The 22,653-nt window shown below is 34.7% G+C and overlaps 1 protein-coding gene across 3 annotated transcripts in view; it reads right to left on the reverse strand.

The window, feature by feature from the left end:
• Window positions 1–2,848: 2,848 nt before the first annotated feature.
• The window catches only part of CDH12 (cadherin 12), a 755,267-nt gene continuing 735,462 nt past the window's right edge, over window positions 2,849–22,653 (reverse strand). For all 3 annotated transcript variants that reach the window (XM_053714614.1, XM_053714612.1, XM_053714613.1), the window contains 2 exons: window positions 7,007–7,258; window positions 2,849–3,419 (listed from right to left, as the gene is read on the reverse strand). In XM_053714614.1, the coding sequence (XP_053570589.1) occupies window positions 2,941–3,419; window positions 7,007–7,258 (731 nt within the window). In that variant the 3' untranslated portion in view covers window positions 2,849–2,940. The remainder of the gene's footprint in view (window positions 3,420–7,006; window positions 7,259–22,653) is intronic.

Consider the following 22,653-nt stretch of genomic DNA (forward strand, 5'->3'; position numbering starts at 1 on the left):
AATTTCCAGTGTTCTAGATATTTACCAATACAGAATAACCCACTTTTCCCCGCAGGCTCTGATACCGAAATTTTCAAGAGGTGGAAGGTAGGGGGCCTAGCCTATTTTGCACAATGTATTGATGAAGATAGACAAGTTATTCATTCATTTGGCTCCCTAAAAGAAAAATATAATCTCCCTAACCGTGATATGTTTGGTTATTTCCAAATTAGGCATTTTCTCAACAACACAGCACTTGCAGACTTTTACACAAACTGGGAAATTTTAACTAAAGCTCTGTCACGCCGTCAGCTTGGCAAAGCTTCCATATCACACTGGTATAGTTTATTATTGCTTAAAGAAGGTGTATATGGCATGGAACGGCTCCGTGAAAGATGGTCATTAGACATCCCGCAATTGGAGCTTAAGACAATTCAAGAAAGTTTTGATAGGGCTTGGTCAGCGACTCCTCTGTTATCTTGGCGCGAATCTCACCTTAGATTAATTAATAGGACTTATATCACCCCAGAGAAGCTAGGGAAGTGGAATAATTCGCAAAGATATGAATGTACACGCTGTCACTATCCAAATGCCAACTTGATCCACTGTATCTGGGCATGTCCCAAAGTCAAACAGTTTTGGGCAAAAGTCTCATTCTGGCTCTCAAAAATTCTAAAGCTTAAAATCTCTCTGAAGATGGAGGAAATTATCTTTCTAAGGCAATACGATGAAAGGGTGGGAAACATAAAATTTGTCAATTTTGTAATCTTATCTGCTAGAAACATTATTTTTTCCTCCTGGAAATCTAATAGAAGCCCTATGCTCACCTCCCTTCTGAACATGTTAGACTCCAAATTAATATATGAACAATATGAGACGCAGATATCTTCCGAAAAAGAAATTGCCAACTTTTTCAGGAAATGGGGAGAATATATTCTCTCCAATACACTGGAAGTTCAAAGAAGTCTCATTGCTCCCTTCAAGCACTCTGAATGGATTCAGAATGCTGTATTGAGAGGGGAAATCAGTAGTGGTGTAATTACTTAATCTTTGATGGTTCCGGCCTCTCGGGGAGGGGGGGGAGGGGAAATTTAATTTCCTTCCCCCCCCTTTTTTTTTTTTTTTTTTCTCTTTCTCTCTCTCTCCTTCTTTTCTCTCTCTCCCTTCTCTTGCTTTTTTTTTTTTTTTTTTTTTTTTTTTCTCCCAGTTTTGTTTTCTTTTCTGTATATTATACTTGTTCTGGGTTATTGTATGTTCAAAAAGGAGAAAATGTTTTGAGGCATAGGCTTCTTAATTTTATTTACAACTTCTATTCCAAGAAGTATTATTGGATAAGGTTGTTGAACTCGGTAAAAGCATTTTGTACTGTCTTTTTGTTATAAGCAGCTGTATATAATACTAATCATGAAGTATGTACGCCTTTCAATGTATTACTTGATAGACATACTTGTGAAACCTGTTCCTCATTTCAATCAATAAATAAAACTTAAAAAAAAAAAAAAACCTATTTGAAAAATTATACAATTATAAAAAAAGTTTCCAATTTGCTTATTTGATCAAATTTGTTTTCTTTCCATTGTATTCGTTTTTCAGAGATACCTAGTGCTCTTGCAAATGGATAACATTCTTGCAAAACTGCTGCCTTATAGTGCTCCAGACGTGCAGACTTCTGAGCTTACGACCCTGCTTTTCAACAAAAGATAACAACAGAACAAATAACATTTGATTTGAAATAAATTAGAAAGTTGTTTAAAGTGGCAAGTTCTATTTGAATCATGAAGGAAAAACTTTGGGTTTCATATCCCTTTAATGTTAGGGAAGCTGAAAAGTTGTTGATTATAGAATAGTTAGGATAACGAGAATGAGACAAATTTTTATCATAAAAGCAACATGGGAAGTTAATTAAAATGGCTTGCTTTATCTAAATCATTAAAGAAACATTTTGGGTTTCATGTCCCTTTAAGTCTCTAAAACACTTTAGTGATGGTTCCACAGAGGGTGAAAATATTCTAATCCCATGATGCCATTCTGCATGCATAAACTCTGTTAGCTACGAGAACTACATTGGGCAATATTGCCTACTGACTTCTTAAATCCCTATATTTTAATTTATATCAATGTGTATTATATTAAAGGAGACTTTTAAAGCCTCAGACCTATGTAAATAATTCAGGGGCTTCCTATAAATGTCAAATGTATTAAAAATGGTTTTGAACTCCAGTTGAATAAAAATATGAGACAGAAATATATAAGTACACAATTCTCAAATGGAAACATTTTTATTTAAAAAATAGGAAACTATTATTTTGTCATGTATTTTTATTTTTATTTTGTAAAACTGCATTTAAACAGATTTAACTAATAAAGAATAACAACCATTTTTTTTTTACATGAGGGAAGATTCTTCACAACTGTGCAAATGGAATGATTGCATTTTCATTAAACATGTTCATAAACTGCAGATGATAAATGCACAGTAATTTACATAATTTAGCTATAAATATATCTGTTATCAAATGTTCCATAGGTTGTTTATCCCAAAGTGCTTTACAGAAAATAAAAAGTAAACTTGCTGCTTGTTGTGTCTTGACATCACTGACATTTGTGGTTTACCATTGCATACTTCAGTTAAGCTGACTTGTCACATGATAAAAGTTTTTATAGGCACTTCAGTGGAGTAAGAAAAATCTGCCTCTTTCCACCATAATGCCACAAACGCTTCATGTTTTATGTGTCATGTCTGAATATTTTAGGTAACACACCTGAGGTTTTTCTCACTTTGAAAGCAAAATAGTGAAAAAACAAAACAAAATAATAATCAGTTTTTTTTTTTCTTTGTGAAACAAACAAAAACTGACACAACGATAAATATTGTGTAGTATTTTAATATAAAACAGTAATTTACACAGTCCGGATAAAGCTTTTTATTGTTTGCTTTTTTTTTATTTGTGTATCTGGGGTTTATTTTTCTTCTTCTCCAAATATTTCTGCCAAGCTTTTAAAAGGTGGTCCCCAGTCACTTAAAAAATCATAATCTTGATCTGTTTCCATACTTTGTGATTCAATAGAACTGAGAGATTCGGCTACAGATCCAGTGCCTTCATAGGCATATGTTGCTAAAGAGTCATAAGGTGGTGCACTTGGATCCACATCATGTTCTTGAAGTTTTTCATCAATAAAATCTCTAATGTCCGTGTTATATTCTGCTGGTGGTTTTTGCCGAGGTAAACTAAGAGGTTCTGGCTTTATGTCTCTTCTAATATTATTATCTTCAATTACCTTTGGATTTCTTAGGGCTCCAATGTCAAATGCATGAGTATCTTCTTCACCGCCTCCTTCATCGTCATAATGGATCACGTTATCTCTTATGTCTTCCTTTGAGGTCATCAGAAAGTCTTTCTTTTTTTGTCTCCTTAATGCTACATAAAGTATGACAATAACTAGAAGAAGAAAAAAGATTGCGGCATTATATATTATATTCAAATAAAAAAATATGTGCTTGTTAGGTTTAATTATACAACAAACAATTCTTAAAGAGAAACATATAAAACATATATAACCGCAAGGAGAGACGGGGCCTGAAATTCTAAGCTTGGCCCCTAAGTTTACTACTCTAAGGAGCAATATTGACAACTCATAGCATCACATGTAGTACCATTTTTCATTTATACATGAATTTGTTTTTAATTGGGTTATTTATTAATTTATTATTAACTCAGGTAATAATATTAAGCACTTTTATTATGAGTCACATAACTGAAGATTATAATTAAAACTGATAATAATACATTTTCTTTTTTGTGAGTCTCTATGAATTGAAAAACATAAGGTAATTATACTGATTTGTTAATACTTTGCACTCTGAGTAAAAAATAACAGGTTTGAAAAACATCTTTGCAATACAGTATTTATTTGCAAATATTTTTTAATTATGCATATATAAAAAAATATTTAAAGGGATAGTCTAGTCAAAATTATACTTTCATGATTCAGATAGAGCATTCAATTTTAAGCAACTCTCTATTTTACTTCTATTATCAATTTTACTTTGTTCCTTTGGTATCTTCATTTGAAAAAGCAAGAATGTTAGCTTAGGAACCATCCCAATTTTGGTTCAGCACATGGGTAGCTCTTGCTGATTGGTGGCTACATTTAGACACCAATCAGCAAGCGCTACCCAGGTGCTGACTAAAAAATGGGCTCCTAAGCTTACATTCTTTCTTTTTCGAATAAAGATACCAAGAGAACAAAGAAAATTCGATAATAGGAGTAAATTAAAATGTTGCTTTAAATTAAATGCTAAATTATGAAAGTGCAATTTTGACTAGACTATCCCTTTAGCTGTTCATATCTGTTTATATCTGACTAATTCTTGTTTGAGTGGCAACAGCATCATATCAAGATATGGCAAACATCATATGACATCTCAAAATGACAAGATGCTGCTGCTATATGCTTGTTATTATGACAATTGATGTATTTCTCTTAAAGGGACATGCAATTAAAAAAACATTTTTTGTGGTTCAGAAAGAGCAAGCAATTTTAAACAACTCTCTCATTTACTTTTATTGTCATTTGCTTCATTCTCTTTGTATCCTTTTTAAAGGAAAAGCAATGCACTACTGGGAGCTAGCATAACTTATTAGGTGAAACAATCACAAGAGTTATACATTTTCAGTCACTAATCAGTAGATAGCTCCCAGTAGTGCATTACTGCTCCTAGCTATGCTTTTCAACAAAGGTTACCAAAAGAATAAAGCAAATTAGATCAAATAAATAAATTGGTTTGTTAAAATGAAATGCTCTAACTGAATTTGGGTTTCATGATGCTTTGAATTGCTTGTATTTTATTGATATGTTAGAACCTTTTTTATGAAACAGGGAATGGTTTTATTTAGGAAAATTACAAAGATTTAAAAAACAAACAAAAAACTATTAACTAGAATTTGAGGGTCCCTGGCACCTGTTTTCCATGATTTTGATTTACGTAACTACAATATATTATTTGATTTAATTATCCAGTATATTTTCTATCTATTTATCTATCTATCTATCTATCTATCTATCTATAATCTATCTATCTATCTATAATCTATCTATCTATCTATCTATCTATCTATCTATCTATCTATCATCTATCTATCTATCTATCTATAATCTATCTATCTATCTATCATCTATCTATCTATCTATCTATCTATCTATCTATCTATCTATCTATATGGTTTAGTTTATAAGTCAAATCTATTCTCACATTATCCACGGATATATGATGTTACATAAGACCCGTATTACTTACCTGCATGAAATATAACTTTACTTTCTATAGTGATATAGGACTAATAAAATGACTAATCTTGTGGTAGTGAAAATGTTATTTTTAAATCTATCATCTATCTATCTATCTATCTATCTATCTATCAATTTATCTATCAAATTATCATCTATCTATATATCAATCTGTTTAGCTTAGTTTTTTGCATAGGTGAATTTAACTTCAAATATTTATATAAGCATAAAGGAAAAAAAAAATACATACAAAGCAAATATAAAACAAATAAATAAATAAATCATAAAATGCTTTTTGTATCAACATATAAACATTACTTACTACTAAATGTTTTGTTAGTTATAGAAAAAAATATAAATATCAAGATGTAATGTATTTATTACTCTAATTATTATTATTATTGTTATTATTTAAACTAATCAAGAGAACGATTTTAAAGGGACAGTGAAACTCAAAATGATGATCCTCATAAAATACTTAAAGTGATGGTAAACCCATGGCTTTTGAAATACTAGGATTTACCAGTGCATCAAATAAAGGGAACTTTCAGTATAAAATACTTTAGGCTGAAAATTCCTATAGTTCTCTGTAGCATATGCCATGCTGAGTGCCTCAGAACGTCTGCAGCAGAACACTATTTTTCACTGAGGTGACGTTTACACCTCTTAAACAATAGCCACATGGGCCAGTTGGCATTATGCCGAATAGTTAGCACGCTATTGGCTCACTGGAAAAATAGCGTTCTGCCGTGGGCAGCCTGAGGCTCTCAATGTGGCATACATTACAGACAAATATAGGAACTTTCAGCATGAAGTATTTTATACTTCATGACTGAAAGTCCCCTTTATTTGTTGCACTGGTAAATCCTAGCATTTAAAAAAACTCTAGGATTTACCATCACTTTAAGTTTGCAAATTTAAATAACTTTGCAGTAGAATTTCATTGTTTATGTTGCTAGCTTCTTCTGCAATTGCACTGTTCTATTCCCCCAGATAGGCTGGAGTGCAGTGCGAGGAATACAGAAACTTAACATTCCTTCATCCTACATAGTGATTGGTTGAAATTGCAGCAGATTAAATTTGTTTTTAATTGGCGACTTAATAGGAAGTAAGGTAAATTTAATTCAAGAGACTTTTCGAGGGGGGTATCTCTGGCCTGTAAACCAATGCTTGGCAGCTTTAAATGCTAATAAAATATTTATTTTGCATTCAGTTGTTCTGAATGTTTTGAAAATGTGCTGATTAACAAGCAGAATTTGCTAGTGCTTAAACAATAAAAAAATACTTTAATGTATCTTTAATTTGTTTTTTCTTATGATTTTGTGTATTAGGGTCATAACACCTCAAAGCTAACCCAATTTTCTCCTTTAACATACCAGAAGTCAAAAAGCTTCCTACCATGATCCTTCATTACTATCCATTCATCGCTGCTTTTATATGCACTGAATATGTACATTAAACATAGAGAAGTTTGCTTTTTAAAATGTTTACTTTCACCACAAATTCATATGTTTATTAATAGTTAAAAGAGTTTCATTGCTTTAAGTTTGCTTGTTCCATCTTGGCAAACTTGGGCCTCTGATATCTGATATAAGTTAATTAAGTTGTATGCAACTTCATTTCATATCACATAGGAGAAGAGAGCTTCAGGGATTACGGTCTACTCCGGCCAAGCATGAATTATGTTTTAAAGAAGAAACCGCAGCGGCAGACATGATAATAAAAGTTCAATACGAACCTAAAAGTATAACGATGCACAAGAAGATTGCTATCAAAGCACCGGTGCTTAATCCTACTGGTAGGAAAATTGCTTCAGCATTGCAGGATAAGATGACTCCTTTAGAATCACATCTGCAAACTTGTATAGTTAATGTGCTTGTGCTGCTTTGGATAGGATAACTGCTGTCTTCTACGACAACTGGTAGAAGATAAAACTCTTTCTGTCTGCGGCTGTAACCATGTCTTTGTGCCACTATCACAGCTGTATTATCTGTAAGTAAAAAAAAAAAAAAAAAAAATGATAACATTTGTAATATTTGCAGATTTACATTTAATGCACAAATGAAAACAGTTCCTGCTGCTTGCTTTGAATTGTGATGGTTACGCTTTAGATGCTTTGGTATCCTGAAGCTAACTATTTATTTAACAGCAGTTAACACAGAAGGAATTTCTGCAGGGTGTGTTTTAAAATCATTGCTAAACCAGACGTGTATTCTTTAGACACAGTTATTTATTCTTTATCTTCTCAGTTTTGCCAAAAGGTTGCTGTGATAACTCTATACACAACTATATTCACACTGAGATACAAACCAATACAAAAAAAAAATTTAAACTGTTTACATTGTTCTTAATAAACTGAAACTGATGGAACAGCCAGTAAAATTTGGGTTGAGAAATGTGTTGGGTTTAATAATGTTTTAATAAAATACTGTTGTGTAAATGACATACTTGTTTGTATATCTTGTCCATAGCCACTGCTATTCTGACTTGATTGGCGTATCTGGAATCGAGAACTACTGTATGGTGTGATGACAGGGTTGCAGATAATCTGCGTTCTATGTAATGAAACATTAGATAGCTGGAATATCAGGAGGCTGTAAAAGGTCCCAGGACATCTTTTTTGGACTTCTTGCTTGGGTGCAATTAACTTATGGTTATTTAATTTGAAATGCAAGAAAACATTGTTCCCCTATATTTGGGGATAGTGAGGCAGCATCCACCACTTATATTTACCATTACACAAATAGACACTTTTGCAGGCCCTACCCCTGCTCTCATCCAACCAACTGTAAGAGATTAGGGTTTGTCAGTCATCCTGAATGAATTGGTCTAGGATGACCTTACTCCACCACCTATAATGTAGGATGCTGCTTTTTAGCTTGCTGTTGAATAGTCACAAGAGAAAGCCTACAACACAAAGCTTCAGAAGTTGCATTTGCAGCTTCATACATGTAGCCCTGTGAGTGTCATATTGACCATTTCCCTCCCAGTTAGTGCACTATTGTGGTGTCCTCTTTTTTGTGTTCTGCCTTTCATTTAAATTATATTTATTTAATGGGACATTAAAGTTAAAATTAAACTTTCATGATTTAGATTTAGGGGACGATTTATCAAGCTCCGATGCCCCTGTTTCCGTGCAGACCTTCAGGCTATGAAGATCGCTGCTTCATAACTGCTGTTTCCGGCAAGCCTGAAGGCTCGCGCGGAAACAGGGGCATCAAGCTCCATTCAGAGCTTGATAATTCGGCCCCATGGTCTCCAGAACTTCTCACAATGTTCAAGGGTCAATCAATATTTAAGGGTCAATCGGCTGCTAGCAGGGGGTGTCAATCAGCCCGATCATATAGGATCGGGCGGCTTGATATTCGCAGCCTCAGAGCAGGTGGACAAGTTATGGAGCACCGCTGCTTCATAACTGCTGTTTCCAGTGAGCCTGAACGCTCGCATGGAAACTGGGGCATCAAGCTCCATTCTGAGCTTTATAATTTGGCCCCACTGACATATATATACACATATACATATTTAGACATATATGTATCTCTATGTTAAAGCCCTTTGCCTGCTTTTTTTTAACATCTGAGATCTCATATCTTTGAGCTTTTATCATTTTTATGTGCAATATTTAAAAAAAATATATTTTTATTAGACGGTGTTATTATGAGTGTAACATGTATATGTATTTTTTATGTGTTTTGTGAGACTTTTTTGTTTTGCAAACCAGTTAACCAGAGCTCTGAGGTCGATCTAACCAGACGCAAATGAACTTCAATTACGCTTAAGTGATTGCATTTACTTACAATTTGTAACATGAGCGAAAAACCTGATGCACGCAAACAGCCGTTATAAACCCCTTTTTGCTCATGTGCAACTTTTAGCGCTCCACTAGCAATCTAGCCCATAATGGTGCCATTGCTACATTGTAAATGTTTAATAGTTTACTATTAACCCCTTAACGACCAAGGACGTACAGGGTACGTCCTACAAAAAATGTCACTTAATGACCAATTTATGTAAGGTGGGAGGCTGATCTCTACACTAAATCTAAAATTAACCCTACACGCTACCTAATTTACCCCTTAACTGCTGGGCATAATACATGTGTGGTGTGCAGCGGCATTTAGTGGCCTTCTAATTACCCAAAAGCTATGCCAAAGCCATATATGTCTGCTATTTCTGAACAAAGGGGACCCCAGAGAAGCATTTACAATGATTTGTGCCATAATTGCACAAGCTGTTTGTAAATAATTTCAGTGAGAAACCTAAAGTTAGTGAAAAAGTTAACGATTTTTTTAAATTTGATCGCATTTGGCGGTGAACTGGTGGCATTAAAAAAATATACTAAAATGGGCCTAGATCAATACTTTGGGTTGTCTACTAAACTACACTAAAGCTAAAATTAACCCTGCAAGCTCCCTAATTAACCCCTTCACTGATGGGCATAATACGAGTGGGGTGCGCAGCAGCATTTAGCGGCCTTCTAATTACCAAAAGGTAATGCCAAAGCCAAACAAAGGGGATCCTAGAGAAGCATTTACAACCATTTGTGGCATAATTGCACAAGCTGTTTGTAACTAATTTCAGTGAGAAACCTAAAGTTTGTGAAAAAGTTAACTATTTTTTTATTTAATCGCATTTGGTGGTGAAATGGTGGCATGAAATATACCAAAATGGGGCTAGATCAATACTTTGGGTTGTCTAATAAAAAAAGATATACATGTCAAGGGCTATTCAGGGATTCCTGACAGATATCAGCGTTACAATGTAACGATTGCTAATTTTGAAAAAAAGTGGTTTGGAAATAGCAAAGTGCTACTTGTATTTATTGCCCTATAACTTGAAAAAAAAGCAAAGAACATGTAAACATTGGGTATTTCTAAACTCAGGACAAAATTTAGAAACTATTTAGCATGGTTGTTTTTTGGTGGTTGTAGATGTGTAGATGTGATTTTGGGGGTCAAAGTTCGAAAAAGTGTGTTTTTTTAAATTTTTTCATCATATTTTATAAAAAATGTTATGATAAATTATAAGATATGATGAAAATAATGGTATATTTAGAAAGTCCATTTAATGGCGAGAAAAACGGTATATAATATGTGTGGGTACAGTAAATGAGTAAGAGAAAAATTACAGCTAAACACAAACACCGCAGAAATGTAAAAATAGCCTTGGTCCCAAACCTGCAAGAAACTTGGAAAGTACTGTGGTCACTAAGGGGTTAAACAAATAAATTAAAATATTTGATACAATGCTAGTCATTAGCATCCTATTCTATTCTCTCAAATATATTTCATTGGGTTTGCATGAGAAATAAAGACAGAAGAAAATGCAAATAAAACTTTAAAAATAAAGAGTCAATCACAATCAACTAGGAAATCTTATCTAACAATGTATTAACATATATCCCCTAGATATTAACAGTGAATATGTAGAAAATCATTGTAGAAAAATCATTGCATACATTTTTGTTTCTTGTGATACTGAGGGGTTGATTATGATCAACCCCTCAGTATGTTACATATTTTACCTAAGCAGATTCTTTAAAGGGACATGAAACCCAAACATTTTCTTTCATGATTTAGATAGAGAATACAATTTTAAACAACTTTCTAATTTACTTCTATTATCTAATATGTTTAATTCTTGTGGTATCATTTGTTGAAGGAGCAGAAATGCACTAATGGTTTCTAACTGAACACATGGGTGAAAAATTACAATCAATATATATATATATATATGCAACCACCAATCAACAGCTAGAACCTAGGTTCTCTTCTTCTCTGGAGCTTGCCTAGATAAAACTTTCAGCAAAGTATAACAAAAGAAGGAAGCAAATTAAATAATAGAAGTAAATTGGAAAGTTGTTTAAAATCGTATTCTCTCTCTGAATCATGGAAGAACCCAATTTTTTTCTTTTGTGATTCAGATAGAGCATGCAATTTTAAGCAACTTTCTAATTTACTCCTATTAGCAAATGTTCTTCATTCTCTTGGTATCTTTATTTGAAAAGCAAGAATGTAAGTTTAGATGCCGGGCCATTTTGGTGAACAACCTGGGTTGTTCTTGCTGATTGGTGGATAAATTTATCCACCAGTAAACAAGTGCTATCCAAGGTTCTGGACTTTCTTTTTCAAATAAAGATAGCAAGAGAATGAAGAAGAATTGATAATAGGAGTAAATTAGAAAGTTGCTTAAAATGTATGCTCTATCTGAATCACGGAAAAAAAAAATTGGGTTCAGTGTCCCTTTAAGGCATTGACTTGATAAATTGACATACAGTTTTAAAGAAGTATCCAATTTACTTTGTACCAATGGTATTCTTTGTTGAAAAGATACCTAGGAAGCTGTCTATAGCACTGCATGGCAGGAAATAGTGGTGCTATTTAATGCTATTGCAAATGGATATCATTCTTGAAAAAATGCTGCCATATAGTGTTCCAGACATGTGCACTCTCCTGAGCTTATGTACCTGTGTTTCAACAAAAGATTCAAAGAGAACAAAGAAAATATGATACTAGATGTAAATTAAAAAGTTGTTTAAAACTGCATGATCTATCTGGACCATGACAGAAAAATGTTGTGTTTTATGTCTCTTTAAAGGGACATTATGCCCAAATGTTGAGGCGCTTAAAAGTGATGTAGCATCTCTGTGAAAAGCTGACTAGAAAAGCGGACTTCAGGAATGGTGAGTACCTATTTGGGAGTTAGACTTAGGTTTTTTGTTTTATTTTTTGGGGTGTTTTTTTTTAGAATAGGGCTTTTTTATTTTAATGTGCTGTAAAAGCGCTGAATGCCCTTTAAAGGACAATGCCCATACAAATGCCCCTTTAGGGGCAATGAGTAGCTTAGGATTTTTTAGAGTTAGTTTTTTTTTATTTTGGGGGTTGGTTTGGTGGGGGGGTTACTTTTAGGGGGGATCTTGTAATTTTGTAAGGTAAAAGAGCTGCCCTGCAAAAGGCCCTTTTAAGGGCTATTGGTTGTTTATTGTTAGGTTAGGGGGTGTTTTTATTTTGGGGTGGCTTTTTTGTTTTTATAGGGCTTTTAGATTAGGTGTAATTTTTTTCCATAATTTTAGCATTTTAATTTTTTGTAATCTTTTCGTAGTGTTAGGTTTTTTAATCTTGTAATTTATGTTTTTTTGTTTGTAGTTTATTTTCTTTTCTTAAAATAGTTATGTTAGGTTTATTTATAGTTTAATCTTAGTTTTTTTATTTCACAGGTAAGTTTTTATTTATTTTAAGATAGTTATATTGTAAATTAAATTTAAAGTTAGGAGGGTCTTAGGTTTAGGGGTTAATAGTTTAATATAGTGATTTGTGATCTGGGGGTCTGGGCAGCTTAGGGGTTAATATGTTTAGTTGAATATTAGCAATGTGGGGGCCGGCGGTTAAGGGTTAATAGGTTTATTATAGTAGTCACGATGTGGGGGCCAGTGGTTTAGGGGTTAATAGCTTTATATAGTGTTGGTGATGTGGGGGGTGGCAAATTAGGGGTTAATAGGTTTATTATATTATCTGTGAAGCAGGGGGGATGATGGTTTAGGGGTTAATAGGTAGTTTATGGGTGTTAGTGTACTTTGTAACATCTTAGTTATGAAGTTTGTGAAACATTTTTGTTTAAAAAAAATCCATAACTACTGGGCTCAGATCGCGGAATGGATCACGGTGGTATAGGGTTAATAGGTTTATTATAGTAGTAACGATGTGGGGGGCCAGTGGTTTAGGGGTTAATAGCTTTATATAGCTTTATATAGCCATACCGCACTCTAACACAAGATTTGTAATCTTGGTATATGTGAATCATGAAAGGAAAAAAAAAAAATCATGTATTTTCAAGGATGGCTGAGGCTGGAAGAAAGCAAGTGCTGGTTATTAGGGAATGGTTCACTCCCAGACATTAACAGTATAAGATGACATTAATTTATAACATATTCCCTTTTCCCATTTATTGTATTTTACTCTGAGTAAGGTGTTTTTTTTTTAATTAGTTAAAAAATGATAACTATAAATATTACAGTCCTGTAGTTATTTTTTAAAACTAATGACACTTTATATTTTTGTAATATTTGAACAGCCTGTAATGATCTCTCTCATATTTGAAAATCTAGGACTTTTTCTGTTAGATTAACTGGAATGAAGAAACAGCCATCTTTTTAATAAACCTACATCCTTTATTATTTGAGACCTTTTTGTGACTAAGCATTAATATCTTATATGTTTTTGTAAACTTGTTAGGTATTGTTACATTTTTCTTTTAAGAATTTTTAAAAAGCCATGAACATTGTAATAAAACCATTATTTATTATTTCTGTAAAACAATACATCATGGCAAGTATTTGCATTTGAGACAAGCCTGGAGGCTTCTTTCCTACTGAATTCCTCACTAAACCGCACATTTAAGTCAGCTAGTTATTCAAAGTAAGAACATGCAAATGAGAATCACACCATATCTCATACTTTATATTCACTTTACACATAGTTACTACTAAAGTTAAAAAAAATGTTATTGAAAAATGCTCCACCATAATTATGGTTAAGTAAAATAATTCAATGTGGAGCACATTTACATACCTAGAAAGGCTTAGAACAAATATCCTAATCATACAGTATTTCAAAGAGAGCAAAGCATTCTTGTTATGAACATAAAAATGATATTCACGTTTCATTTTACAGCTCCTTAATATATATTATTCATGGATTGCCTATTGCATATGTATTTCCTCAGAAGCATAGAATGATTATTAAGTTTAATGACACAAAATCTCTCTATATCTATCTATCTATATATCATTTATCTATCTATCCATCTATCTATCCATCTCCTTAAGACTTGTACTCTTCCAAAAAAATATAGATCCCCTGCAAGAGTGCAGAAAAAAAGCACTGCCTAGAAAAATACATGCAATCATTGGTCTTTAACCAAAAACTATTTTTATTTAAAATAAAGTAATGTTTTGAGCAATACACAACTCCTTCTGGAGATAAAGTTGAATAAATGACACCACCAAGAATATTAACTCACCCATACCAAAAGTGATATACTTAATAACATAATTTTACATAGCTTTTCTACTTAATACTCACCTATGATTTAGCAGTTAATTTACACTTATAACTGTTTTACAAAGAACCTCTTGGTCTTTAACGACATTCTCACTGATTACCACTCTCTCTACATTGCCCACAGGCTTAACCAAATGATTACCAAATAACTCTGAATGCTATAGTTGTAGCATTGGTAATAGACTGCCTTATTACATCTCTGATTTATCTGCATTTCACATCAAAGCCTTTTTAAAAAAAAAAAAAAAACTGTGCTTAAATGAGACTTTTTTTTTTTAAACTATGCTTAAAGGGACAGTCTACTCCAAATTTTTTATCGTTTAAAAAATATATAGGTAATCCCTTTATTACCCATTCCCCAGTTTTGCATGGCCAACATGGTTTTATTAATATACTTTTTAACTCTGTGATTATCTTGTATCTAAGCTTCTTCTGACATCGCCCATAACACATGCCTATTTATTATCTGTTGACTAGGGATGGGCAAATGTTTTGCAACATTCGAAAAATGAAACTAATTTCAACACGTTCGTTCGTTCAAATAAAATTTTGAATGTTTACATAACATTCTAACGTTCAATTTTCAAATGTTCGGTTTCGAATTTTACGATTACATTAGAAAAAATTCATTTAGAAAAATTCAAATTTAAATATTTGTAATAGTATTTATAATGCTTTCTTTAAATGTAATATTCGAATTATGCAATATTCGAATTCGAAAAAATTCAAATTTATATGTTTGTAATAGTATTTCTAATGCTTTCTTTAAATGTAATATTCAAATTATGCAATATTCGATTGAAATAGAAACATTCAAATTGTTATATTAGTATCTATTATGTATCAATTTACTAGATTCCCTACCACATGAACTATTGAACTTCTGAATAGTATTTGTTAAATAGAATGTTAAATTTGAAATTTTGAATGTGGACATTCAATCTAATTATAAATATTCAAATTTGAAAGTGACATTCGAAACCTGTAAATAGCATTCGATTATAGAAATTTTAAGAATATTTGTTCGTATCAACATTCGGATTTGTAATTCAAATTTTGGTAATAACATTCGTTCTAACATTCGAATTCGGATAATTACACATTTGCCCATCCCTACTGTTGACTTGCATTTTAGCCAATTAGTGCTCTGTCATGCACAACTCCACAGAAAGAGCACAATGTTATCTATATGGCCCACATGAACTAGTAGTCTCTTGTTGTGAAAAGGTAAAAAAAAGCAACTGAGATTATGGGGTTTGAATATGACCCACCATCAAGCTCCTATAAGTCCTTTGGTCTTTCCCCAACCATCTGGGTTTCTGAGACTTTGTGATGTTACCATGCACATGCATAGTGACTTCACTGGCATCCCCAGCAATGACGGAGCACTAGACCACAAGGTATGTGAGGTAAGTGCAGGGAGGAACACGATGAGCTCTGAAAGTGCCCGCACCACACACACATGTGTCATCATCTGAGCTTAAGGGGTTAACAACAGAGATCATTCAAACACGTTGATTAGAACCCCAGGATATATTGACAATCGGGACATATTTATTATCCTTTTATTTCCTAAAAAAATATTACATTTTAAATAAGACTTGCACAGCTGGATATTCAAATAAATATAAACAATATCCAGTGAGATTAGTACTTTATATCTCCTGGGAAGTTAGAGCCTTAATTTTAAAATGGTGCTATAAAGGGATTCTCTTATAGATGCATCACTCTAAAGATGTCACTTATTTTTTTATTTTATTTTAGCTGTTGTAACTATTTAACTTTCTAAAAACATGCTTTGTCAAAATGTCTAAACGTCTTTCAATTACTGGTATATGCTGTGATTTTTTAAGTGCTTAAAATGTAAAATTACACAGATTCATTTCAATAAAAAATCCTTGCACCAACCACTAATTATGGCATTAAAACCTATGTATGAATCATACACTTAAAGTGCATGCAAAATATTTTAGATAAATTCTGATATATAAAATGACCATTAAAAGTTACATTTTGTAAATATATCATAAAGATTATTAGTTGCAATTTAGTACTTTAGAGTAATAGAGCCCCCATGTTGAGTTGTATAAAGAGGATGACAGCAGAATTTCTAAATCTTTTAATTATGTTCACTTTAATGTCAAGATCTGCTGGATCATCCAAAATTCCCACAAAAAGTGACCAGTTCTTCTGAAAATTTTAACGCCTAGATTTAGAGTTTTGCGTTAGCCGTCCAAACCAGCGTTAGGGGCACCTAACGCTGGTTTTGGGCTACCGCTGGTATTTAGATTTAGTCAGGAAAGGGTCTAACGCTCACTTTCCATCCGCGACTTTTCAATACCGCAGATCCCCCTACGCCATTTGCGTATCCTATCTTTTCAATGGGATCTTTCTAACGCCGGTATTTAGAGTCTTGGCTGAAGTGAGCGTTAGAGCTCTAAAGACAAAACTCTAGCCGCAGAGAAAAGCCAGGACTTAAGAGCTTTTTGGGCTAACGCCGGTTCATAAGGCTCTTAACTACTGTGCTCTAAAGTACACTAACACCCATAAACTACCTATGTACCCCTAAACCGAGGCCCCCCCCACATCGCCCCCACTCTAATAAAAAATTTTAACCCCTAATCTGCCGACCGTAAACCGCCGCAACCTACGTTATCCCTATGTACCCCTAATCTGCTGCCCCTAACACTGCCGACCCCTATATTATATTTATTAACCCCTAATCTGCCCCCCCAACGTCGCCGCCACCTACCTACAATTATTAACCCCTAATCTGCCGACCGGACCTCACCGCTACTATAATAAAGTTATTAACCCCTAATCTTCCCTCCCTAACATCGCCAACACCTAACTTCAATTATTAACCCCTAATCTGCCGACCGGACCTCGCCGCTACTCTAATAAATGTATTAACCCCTAAAGCTAAGTCTAACCCTAACACTAACACCCCCCTAAGTTAAATATAATTTTAATCTAACTAAATAAATTATTTATTATTAAATAAATTATTCCTATTTAAAGCTAAATACTTACCTGTAAAATAAACCCTAATATACAGGGAGTGCAGAATTATTAGGCAAGTTGTATTTTTGAGGATTAATTTTATTATTGAACAACAACCATGTTCTCAATGAACCCAAAAAACTCATTAATATCAAAGCTGAATAGTTTTGGAAGTAGTTTTTAGTTTGTTTTTAGTTATAGCTATTTTAGGGGGATATCTGTGTGTGCAGGTGACTATTACTGTGCATAATTATTAGGCAACTTAACAAAAAACAAATATATACCCATTTCAATTATTTATTTTTACCAGTGAAACCAATATAACATCTCAACATTCACAAATATACATTTCTGACATTCAAAAACAAAACAAAAACAAATCAGTGACCAATATAGCCACCTTTCTTTGCAAGGACACTCAAAAGCCTGCCATCCATGGATTCTGTCAGTGTTTTGATCTGTTCACCATCAACATTGCGTGCAGCAGCAACCACAGCCTCCCAGACACTGTTCAGAGAGGTGTACTGTTTTCCCTCCTTGTAAATCGCACATTTGATGATGGACCACAGGTTCTCAATGGGGTTCAGATCAGGTGAACAAGGAGGCCATGTCATTAGATTTTCTTCTTTTATACCCTTTCTTGCCAGCCACGCTGTGGAGTACTTGGACGTGTGTGATGGAGCATTGTCCTGCATGAAAATCATGTTTTTCTTGAAGGATGCAGACTTCTTCCTGTACCACTGCTTGAAGAAGGTGTCTTCCAGAAACTGGCAGTAGGACTGGGAGTTGAGCTTGACTCCATCCTCAACCCGAAAAGGCCCCACAAGCTCATCTTTAATGATACCAGCCCAAACCAGTACTCCACCTCCAGCTTGCTGGCGTCTGAGTCGGACTGGAGCTCTCTGCCCTTTACCAATCCAGCCACGGGCCCATCCATCTGGCCCATCAAGACTCACTCTCATTTCATCAGTCCATAAAACCTTAGAAAAATCAGTCTTGAGATATTTCTTGGCCCAGTCTTCACGTTTCAGCTTGTGTGTCTTGTTCAGTGGTGGTCGTCTTTCAGCCTTTCTTACCTTGGCCATGTCTCTGAGTATTGCACACCTTGTGCTTTTGGGCACTCCAGTGATGTTGCAGCTCTGAAATATGGCCAAACTGGTGGCAAGTGGCATCTTGGCAGCTGCACGCTTGACTTTTCTCAGTTCATGGTCAGTTATTTTGCGCCTTGGTTTTTCCACATGCTTCTTGTGACCCTGTTGACTATATTGAAGGAAATGCTTGATTGTTCGATAATCACGCTACAGAAGCTTTGCAATTTTAAGAGTGCTCCATCCCTCTGCAAGATATCTCACTATTTTTGACTTTTCTGAGCCTGTCAAGTCCTTCTTTCGACCCATTTTGCCAAAGGAAAGAAAGTTGCCTAATAATTATGCACACCTGATATAGGGTGTTGATGTCATTAGACCACACCCCTTCTCATTACAGAGATGCACATCACCTAATATGCTTAATTGGTAGTAGGCTTTCGAGCCTATACAGCTTGGAGTAAGACAACATGCATAAAGAGGATGATGTGGTCAAAATACTCATTTGCCTAATAATTCTGCACTCCCTGTAGCTACAATATAGCGAATAATTATATTGTAGCTATTTTAGGATTAATATTTATTTTACAGGCAACTTTGTATTTATTTTAACTAGGTACAATAGCTATTAAATAGTTAATAACTATTTAATAGCTACCTAGTTAAAATAATTAAAAAATTACCTGTAAAATAAATCCTGACCTAAGTTACAATTAAACCTAACACTACACTATCAATAAATTAATTAAATAAAATACCTACAAATAAATACAATTAAATAAACTAACTAAAGTACAAAAAATAAAAAAGAACTGTTACAAAAAATAAAAAAATAATTTACAAACATTATAAAAATATTACAACAATTTTAAGCTAATTACACCTACTCTAAGCCCCCTAATAAAATAACAAAGCCCCCCAAAATAAAAAAAATGCCCTACCCTATTCTAAAATAAAAATTGAAAAGCTTTTACCTTACCAGCCCTTAAAAGGGCCTTTTGCGGAGCATGCCCCAAAGAAAACAGCTCTTTTGCCTGCAAAAAAAACATACAATACCCCCCCAACATTACAACCCACCACCCACATACCCCTAATCTAACCCAAACCCCCTTAAATAAACCTAACACTAAGCCCCTGAAGATCTCCCTACCTTATCTTCACCATGCCGGGTATCACCGATCCGTCCAGAAGAGGCTCCGAAATCTTCATCCAAGCCCAAGCGGGGGCTGAAGAGGTCCATCATCGGGCTGAAGAGGTCCATCATCCAGCTGAAGTCTTGATCCAAGCGGGGGCTGAAGAGATCCATGATCCGGCTGAAGTCTTGATCCAAGCGGGTGCTGAAGAGATCCATCATCCGGCTGAAGTCTTGATCCAAGCGTGGGCTGAAGAGATCCATCATCCGGCTGAAGTCTTCTATCAAACGGCATCTTCAATCTTCTTTCTTCTGGCTCCATCTTCATCCCGCCGACGCTGAACATCCATCCTGGCCAACGACTTCCCGACGAATGACGGTTCCTTTAAGGGACGTCATCCAAGATGGCGTCCCTCGAATTCCGATTGGCTGATAGGATTCTATCAGCTAATCCGAATTAAGGTAGGACAATTCTGATTGGTTGATGGAATCAGCCAATCAGATTCAAGTTCAATCCGATTGGCTGATCCAATCAGCCAATCAGATTAAGCTCGCATTCTATTGGCTGTTCTGATCAGCCAATAGAATGCAAGCTCAATCTGATTGGCTGATTGGATCAGCCAATCGTATTGAACTTAAATTTGATTGGCTGATTCCATCAGCCAATCAGAATTTTCCTACCTTAATTCCAATTGGCTGATAGAATCCTATCAGCCAATCGGAATTCGTGGGACGCCATCTTGGATGAACCGTCACTCGTCGGGAAGTCGTCGGCCAGGATGGATGTTCCGCGTCGGCGGGATGAAGATGGAGCCGGAAGAAAGAATATTGAAGATGCCGCTTGATAGAAGACTTCAGCCAGATGATAGATGTCTTCAGCCCCCGCTTGGATAAAGACTTCAGCCGGATCATGGATCTCTTCAGCCCCCGCTTGGATCAAGACTTCAGCTGGATCATGGATCTCTTCAGCCCCCGCTTGGATCAAGACTTCAGCCGGATGATGGACCTCTTCAGCCTGATGATGGACCTTTTCAGCCCCAGCTTGGGCTTGGATGAAGATTTCGGAGCCTCTTCTGGACGGATTGGTGATACCCGGCATGGTGAAGATAAGGTAGGGAGATCTTCAGGGGCTTAGTGTTAGGTTTATTTAAGGGGGGTTTGGGTTATATTAGGGGTATGTGGGTGGTGGGTTGTAATGTTGGAGGGGGGTATTGTATGTTTTTTTTTACAGGCAAAAGAGCTGTTTTCTTTGGGGCATGCCCCGCAAAAGGCCCTTTTAAGGGCTGGTAAGGTAAAAGAGCTTTTCAATTTTTATTTTAGAATAGGGTAGGTCATTTTTATATTTTGGGGGGCTTTGTTATTTTATTAGGGGGCTTAGAGTAGGTGTAATTAGCTTAAAATTGTTGTAATATTTTTATGTTTGTAAATTATTTTTTAATTTTTTGTAACTTAGTTCTTTTTTATTTTTTGTACTTAGTTAGTTTATTTAATTGTATTTATTTGTAGGTATTTTATTTAATTAATTTATTGATAGTGTAGTGTTAGGTTTAATTGTAGATAATTGTAGGTATTTTATTTAATTAATTTATTGATAGTGTAGTGTTAGGTTTAATTGTAACTTAGGTTAGGATTTATTTTACAGGTAATTTTGTAATTATTTTAACTAGGTAGCTATTAAATAGTCATTAACTATTTAATAGCTATTGTACCTAATTAAAATAAATACAAAGTTGCCTGTAAAATAAATATTAATTCTAAAATAGCTACAATATAACTATTCGTTATATTGTAGCTATATTAGGGTTTATTTTACAGGCAAGTATTTAGCTTTAAAAAGGAATAATTTATTTAATAATAAATAATTTATTTCGTTAGATAAAAATTATATTTAACTTAGGGGGTGTTAGTGTTAGGGTTAGACTTAGCTTTAGGGGTTAATCCATTTATTAGAGTAGCGGCGAGGTCCGGTCGGCAGATTAGGGGTTAATAATTGAAGTTAGGTGTCGGTGATGTTAGGGAGGGCAGATTAGGGGTAATTCTATCTATTATAGGGTTTTTGAGGCGGGAGTGAGGCGGATTAGGGGTTAATAACTTTATTATAGTAGCGGTGAGGTCCGGTCGGCAGATTAGGGGTTAATAATTGCAGGTAGGTGGCATCGACGTTGGGGGGCCAGATTAGGGCTTAATAATTATAATATAGGGGTACATAGGGATAATGTAGGTTGCGGCGGTGTACGGAGCGGCAGATTAGGGTTTAAAAGTGTAATGCAGGTGTCAGCGATAGCGGGGGCGGCAGATTAGGGGTTAATAAGTGTAAGGTTAGGGGTGTTTAGACTCGGGGTACATGTTAGGGTGTTAGGTGCAGACTTAGGAAGTGTTTCCCCATAGGAAGCATTGGGGCTGCGTTAGGAGCTGAACGCTGCTTTTTTGCAGGTGTTAGTTTTTTTTTTCAGCTCAAACGGCCCCATTGTTTCCTATGGGGAAATCGTGCATGAGCACGTTTTTGAAGCTGGCCGCGTCCGTAAGCCCCGCTGGTATTGAGAGTTGCAGTGGCGGTAAATATGCCTGTATGCTCCCTTTTTGGAGCCTAACGCAGCCCTTCTGTGAACTCTAAATACCAGCGTTGTTTAAAAGGTGCGGGGGAAAAAAAGCACACGTAGCTAACGCACCCTATAGATTAATATTGGAATAAAAACACGTAAAATTCTAATAAATTAAGTTTCAATTAATTGCCCTCACAAACATTTAAAGGGGCAGTAAAGTAAAAAAACAAACTTTCATTATTCAGATAGATTAAAAGGTGCGGGGGAGAAAAAGCACACGTAGCTAACGCACCCTATAAATTAATATTGGAATAAAAACACATAAAATTCTAATAAATTAAGTTTCAATTTATTGCCCTCACAAACATTTAAAGGGGCAGTAAAGTAAAAAAACAAACTTTCATTATTCAGATAGAACATGCATTTTTTACCTCTTAAGGACATATGACGGAATTTTTCCATCATAAAACAATTGAGCAAACTGAAAGCTGTGTCCTTAAAGGGTTAAACAACTTTCCAATTGACTTCTGTTTTTTTTACTTGACTTTGTTCTCTTTGTATTT

The sequence above is a fragment of the Bombina bombina genome, chromosome 5 (genome assembly GCF_027579735.1).
Source record: "Bombina bombina isolate aBomBom1 chromosome 5, aBomBom1.pri, whole genome shotgun sequence".
Taxonomy (NCBI): domain Eukaryota; kingdom Metazoa; phylum Chordata; class Amphibia; order Anura; family Bombinatoridae; genus Bombina; species Bombina bombina.